Source organism: Epinephelus lanceolatus, chromosome 21, assembly GCF_041903045.1.
Source record: "Epinephelus lanceolatus isolate andai-2023 chromosome 21, ASM4190304v1, whole genome shotgun sequence".
NCBI classification, from domain to species: domain Eukaryota; kingdom Metazoa; phylum Chordata; class Actinopteri; order Perciformes; family Serranidae; genus Epinephelus; species Epinephelus lanceolatus.
In genome coordinates, this window is record NC_135754.1 from 9795610 (window position 1) to 9802397 (window position 6788).

Sequence of the window (6788 nt, forward strand, 5' to 3'; positions counted from 1 at the left end):
CTTAAGTTTTTTTTTTTTAAATGTACCCTTTTTTCCCATGTTCCCATGCAAGTGACTAATGTAGACAACAGTTTTTGAAATTGGTTCAGTATTGAATGAGAATGCTGCAGTCATATACAGGCCGCAATGTAACCACCAAGTGGCAACCTCTGGGGCTGAAAAATGATGCTACCTTGCAAAGTGCCAAAACTGCAGTTCTTTGAATGGCCATTTAAAGCTATGGTCTACGTTTAGAAAGATTGATCATTATTATTAACATCATTTAGATGGTGGTTATGGCCCAATATTACTAGCTACACAATGTGAAGAGCAAAAGGAACCAAAAAAAATCCATTCTCTCTGGCGGCTGCAGGCCTGCAAAGAAATTGACCAATCACAGCCATCCAGTCATGGGAGTTACTCCTTGCTCAAATTTGCACTCTCTCTCTCTCTTACCGTCTGTCCAATTCCCTCACTCCATTTTGACACTCCTCTGCTCCTCGTCCCGCCTCATCCCAACCCCCCTCCGCATTTGAAAGTACGAGTGGTTTGCAAGGCCCTCGGGATGGGCGTGCTGCAGTTTGTTTACAATGGTTGCTAAGCTACTAAGAGCAATGCTAACATTAGCATCTGGTGGTATGTAGACAGCTGAGACGGTGACAACACTCAGTTCCCGGGGAAGGTAGAATGGTCTGCAGGATATTGAGAGAGCCTCAAGGTCTGGACAACAATGGTGAGCAATGATCCTGCTGTTGTTACACCAGTTGTTATGGAGATAAACACAGAGCCCCCCTCCTTTCCTCTCACTGGACTCGATGTTTCTGTCCTGCCGGTGGCTAGTGCGGCCCGCTAGCTGTACTGCAGCATCGGGTTTGAGCGGGTGAAGCCAGCTTTCCGTCATGATCATAATCCCACAGGTCTGTATGTAGCGGTTGGAGGCAATCAATAGCTCCAGTTCTTCCATTTTATTCGAAATAGATCTGGTGTTTGTCAGGAAGATGCTCAGCAGTGATGGAGTGTGAGGGTACTTCTTTAGCCTAGCCAATATCCCCGAGCGGCGCCCGCGCTTCTGCCTTCGTTCCCTCCGGCGTCTGCGTCGCTTACTCGGGCAGCAGGTCCACAGTGACTCCACAGGTCTGCCGATGGCGTCTAGGATGTTGTGTGCCTTTTGAAAGTCTCTCTTGATGTCAACCTTGCACTTCCAGCAGATGTCGATAATGTCCTGCCGACTATACACAAAATCTGCTTGACATGAGCAGAAAAAAACGCGGACAAAACTACATATACGAGAAAGCTAAGAGCAGCTGCACTCTCGCCTGTTGCCATGTTCTGTCTCCTCAGTTTCTTTGACCGATGGAGAAAGCTCCGGCAAGATCTGGGCCTGAAAAGTGATGCTAATACAGCAGAGTTTTTGTTGAACAGGTAATATTTTGTTTTTATTGTGGATGTTGTGACATAGATAACTGTATGCTGTATGTAACTGTATGTTGCTATGCGGGAGGGTGTGTGTCGTTAGGAGGCTCCGAGGGGAGGGGGACACAAGCTCGGAGGGGAGGGATCATGGAGCACAGAGGGAGGGGTGTGTGTGTGTGTGTGTGTGTGGGGGGGGGGGGTGCTTTTATCAAATCTTTCTCATCGTCTTTCTAAACGTAGACCATAGCTTTAAGGCTGGCTCTAGAATCCAGTCAATCCGCATACGCCCCCATGTTAAAATACACAAGGTAACACAGCAGAGATTTACATGTTTACAGCCTGGTACAACAAATAAATAAAATAATTGTTTTGGTCTTTGTAGCTAATTTACCCATTCATGACAACTGTACGGGGGGTGAATTTTTATATAACTCACCCCTTTATGTTTAATTAAGGCTTAAAGTTACGCATAATTAGAGTGGGCTGCTTTGAGTGACAGGCTGTCTGCTGAGAGTGTCTTCAGTCAGATCCACCCCCCAAATATGGTCACTTCTGGCTCCAAAAAACCAAGATGGCAATGGCTATAATGCCCACCTCGAAGTGTCAAGATGGGAGTCCACAAACCAGTGGGTGATGTCACGGCAGCTACGTCCATGATTTTTGAAGTCTATGGTAACCATTTGGAATGTCTTCAATTTACGTCCACTAAAAGTGTTTGTTTTTGCCACTGACAGGCTCAAATTGTTATTCTGTGTTTGAAAACATTACAGAATGGATCCCTACAGAGATACACATTTTTGTTAAAGAGTAAGATCCTTTTCATATCACAAACAGCCCCAAATCGCTATTGCAAACTCACCAGACTCCATTTAAATAATTAGTAATTTTTTTCATTGTAAAACACACTTCATCCAAAGACAACAGAACAAATATAAAACTCAGAAAAACTAACTTGGTTTGTCTTTCAACATTTACAAAAAAAAATTAATTTACCAGATCAAATGTGAAAAATGCTGACTCTGTCTTCGCCAAAATAACTGTTTCTTTAAATGGAGTCTGGGGGGTTTGGTGATGGAGATTTTCGGACTGTTTCTTATTAAACCAAAAAGATCTTACTCTTTAACAAAAAGGTCTGTCTCTGTAGGGATTCTTTCCATTATGTTGTCAGACACTTAGAATATATTTGAGCCTGTCAATGGCAAAAACAAGCACTTTTAGTGGACATACATTGAGAGTACAAAAAAGTTGTTACATTGCAGCCTGTCTTTCTCAATACTGGACCAACTTTAAAAAATGATTGTCTTCATTAGTAAATCAGACACAAAAGCATGGGTTGAAAACAAAGTCTTTAACAGCAAATTAGTATAATACTATAAGTATTAAAACTTGATTTATATATTTCCCCTCTTTAAGACAAGGCCTGAAGAAAATGGAGGAGCCACCAAGGGCACTTCCCATAAATTGAAATTAGGCTCTTGCCTAGGCAGTAGTTGGGGGACCAGCAGGGGCCAGACACCAGATTTTTGCCTCAGGCCCCCCTAACACTCCATACTCATATTAAAAGTACATACTCTTCTTTGGAAAATACTCCCTTACCTAAAGTGAGATAGCTGCTGCAGCAACACACCTTTATGCCAAATTGTTGTACACTAACCTGTAATATGTCTGCTCTTTAAATCTGTCTTTAAAGCACGTTTTAACTTTTAGAAGTGAGGCTTTGTATTTAACACAGTACTGTGGCGTCAGCTCGTCCTCAGAGGGTGACGAGGTGAAGGAGCGCAGCAGAGAGAAGTGTCAGAGTGCTAATGGGGCTCAGTGGGGCTTATAGCGCAAACTGCGAGGCATGAATGGAACAACAGCAAAAAATTCCCTCGGGCTAGAAAGGATTATGCTATGACTACTAGAGAGCGGTGCTGCTTAAAAAAAAAAGAATCCATACAGAAAAATAAATTATGAGAAAGTACTAAGTCTGTGCCTTTGGGTCACCAGTGCGCAGCTTTTACGCAGCGGCCTGTGTTGGAGAGATTATCACCCACCTATTGCTGTTCCAAAAGCTTCCTCCTCTCCTCCACGTGATTCACAAGTCACTTCAGTGTCCCCATGACCAGCGTCTCGGAGTTGAACTCAAACTGGTTGCTGGAGGACGCAGACTTCCCCCACGAGTACAGGCTGGGCGGCCGCTGCTTGAACGAGGACGTGTACCTGTAGAAGCTCCTGTGTCTGTTCTTCAGGTACTCCCTGTAGTTCTTGGTGAGGAGCGTGTAGAGGAAAGGGTTAATGCAGCTGTTGCTGTAGGTGAGGCTCGCCACCAGGTAGTTGATGCAGGTGTGTGTGTGCGAGGCCAGGCTCAGGGGCTTGGTGTGGTACAGAGGCAGCAGCTGCCAGATCCAGAAGGGCAGGAAGCACGCCCAGAACACCAGCACGATGGTGAAAATCATGATGAGCACTTTCTGTTTTGGCGACCGCTTGGCACCTCTGCTGATCACAGAGTTGCGCTGGGACTCTAAATAAGTGCGGGCTAACTTGACGTACAGGTACCCGATAATGAGCCCCGGTGCCATGATGCTGGTGCCAAACAGGACGGTCACGTACACTTTATAAGCCACAGGCGCCCAGGTAGGTGCGCACATCCTCTTTACACCCCCATCCGGCGTGTTCTTAGTGGTCTGGGCGACCATTATCATCATGGGCACAGTGAGGAACAGAGATAGCAGCCAGACGCCCCACGCCAGAGCTTTGCGGTAACTCTTGGAGCGTCTCACCGTGTCCAGCGGCTTGGTGACGGCCAGGTAGCGCTCCGTGCACATGACGGTGAGCGTGAAGATGCTGGCGTGCATGGTGAGGAGATCCAGGCTGAGCAGTATGCGGCAGCCCACATCCCCGAAGTACCAGTCCTTTAGGAAGTAGGTGGACACCACGAAGGGGATGGTGGAGAGGTAGAGCAGGTCCGCCACAGCCAGGTTGATGATGGAGATGTACATGGAAGTGGCGAAGCGGATCGAGTGGCACATTACCACCAGCGTGTACACATTCCCGGACACTCCGATGATGTAGACAACGGAGAGAAGCGTCCCGAAAGTGGAGGTGATAACGAGCTCATGATCAGTCCCGGAGCCGCTGACCCGCGGCGTGTTTAAATCTCCTGACTTGTTATTCATCGCTCACACCGATGATTTCCTCTCCTGGTGGTTTAGTTTTGCTCCGCGCTGTCGGACACTGCCGGAGAAGTTTGCAAAGATGCGCACCGGCACAGGTTGTGTCTTGCTTTTCCGTCTCTCCACTCACTGCCTGCTGCTCTTTTGCTCCTGACGTCACTGCTGTAACACTCACACTGAAGATCTTATATCAAAAATGTGTATGATATTCAACCCGTCTCATGGGTGTGAGTGTAAACATGGCTCAGCTCAGTTTAAATGGAAGAAATATGAGTGTGCACAGAGGAGATGATGCTTCCCTGGACACTGAGAGGTGTGATTACGAAAAAAAAGTTTGCAGTGTGCACCTGATGCCACAGCAGGCACAAGCCCATTCAAATAAAAATGTGACTCCACAAAAAGCAACTTTTACGCACAGACTTGCCGCATGAATGATTTCAAAAAATCACTTTTATATCTCCCAATTATTCTCCGATGTGCGGTTTCCTCGCTGCAAATGAGACCGATAACGACGAGTTGAACCAGCACAGATAATTAATTTTTCCTCTGGTATTGGCCACATGAGAGCTCACACACTAAGGGCTCCAGATTCTGTATCCGAGATCCAATTAATGCCCTTTCTTGTTCACACGGGTCAGCCCACAGCTCAGTCCGGCTGATTGTTCTGCAGGAAGTTCATCTAAATTATTAAAGATGCTTATCATTTGATGCAGAGATGGTTTGCTGAAATGTCAGTGAATAATTTTAGACCTTGTTAAAAAAAATCTCACTGCATTGCTAGGATTAGAGGCAGCACCCCTACGGCAGATCAACCGATATAAGTGGATCTTTAGCATCTTTTTCCCTTATATTAGTAGGTTGGGGGTGAGGTTGGAGGTATTTGTTAATGCTGCAGCTTCAGTTCAGAAAGTTGGTGCCATTACGACTCTCTTCCTGGTGCAGCAGTTGTCTTTTATTCTCAAGGACAACACTTTTGAATAATAAATAAAATCAGGTACTCTGCCATTAGATGAATTATTTGTTGCCATGTTTAATTTGTGCGGAATTTTCAAGCATCACTCGTGAATGGATTACTAAACAGTAGAAAGCAAATGCGTCTGCACACCAAGCAGCTCCCATTTAGAAGGATTTCAATTTAAAAAAAAGAAAATCCCTCTAAATGATAGCTGTTTGGTATGCAGACGTATTTCCTTTCTACTTTGCCAGATGTTTCTTTGGTCTAGCAATAACTCCATTGAACATTGGGGTGTGGGTGTCTTCTAACTGGGCACAGACCCAGGGGCCAGACGTGGAGAGGTGGTGGGGCCTTTTGCATATCTGTGCCCAGGGGCCCATTGTCTCATAATCCATCCATGACATCCAATAGGCCTATGAGAAACCAAAAGAAGGATCAGACAAGTTGTTTTAGCACTTCCAAACAAACAACATCTACAGCATTACCTGCATTTTCTCCATAAAATTGTCCTTTCATTGCAATTGGTTTTTTTTTATCTCTGAGGCTGACTATGATACTGTACCATCCATCCTCAAAGCTGATAAAGACTCTCAGGCACTCTGTGTGGAGTGTATGTGCATCAGTCACGGTTTTAGATTCAGCTCGTAGGCAGAGCAGCACTGGAGCCATACATATAACTGTCATTAGTTGGGTCATGTTGGACTGAAAGTGCAGAGACAAAGGTGAGGGTGGAGTAACAGATGGAAGTTAAAGGAATACTTCACCCACAAAATGATCATTCATATTTTAATTAATTACTCAGTGTTACAGGTAATTTATGAAGAAAACTTTGTTTTTCTTGCATGCCTCTGCAGTAGGGGTGGAAGAAAAAATTCATACAACATAGTATCGCAATATTTTGCGTGGTGAAATTGCATCTATCCATGGACGCCAAGTATCGATCTTTTATTATATTACATGATCAATTTTTGCAAATACATATTTTAATACATTTTGCTACTAGAATAACAAAATCAATTGCTTTTTCAGTCCACTAGATGGTGCTAATGTTATTTTTCCAGATGAGGTCAGTAGAGGTCTCAGTCAGCAGCATTTGGCAGAAAGTTCATCAAAACAAAGATGAAGGCACCGGAGAAAGAAATCAGAAATGCGCCATCAGTGTTTAAATCAATTGTCTGGACTTATTTTGAATTTTCTAACACGAAAGGAAAGAAGGACTTGGATGTCACATGCGATCTGCAAGCAGTGTCATATGAGAATAAAATACTCTGGGAGTCCTACAAACA

The 6788-nt window shown here is 44.6% G+C and overlaps 1 protein-coding gene across 1 annotated transcript; it reads right to left on the reverse strand.

The window, feature by feature from the left end:
- Positions 1-3434: 3434 nt before the first annotated feature.
- LOC117247649 (urotensin-2 receptor) lies at positions 3435-4944 on the reverse strand. Its single transcript, XM_033612246.2, has one exon. It carries the CDS (start codon positions 4548-4550, stop codon positions 3477-3479), a length of 1074 nt encoding a protein of 357 aa, XP_033468137.1. The 5' UTR covers positions 4551-4944; the 3' UTR covers positions 3435-3476.
- Positions 4945-6788: the final 1844 nt, after the last annotated feature.

Excerpts from the sequence above, each read along its gene's own strand:
- LOC117247649 (XM_033612246.2), bottom strand. The coding sequence starts at position 4,550 with ATGAATAACAAGTCAGGAGATTTAAACACGCCGCGGGTCAGCGGCTCC.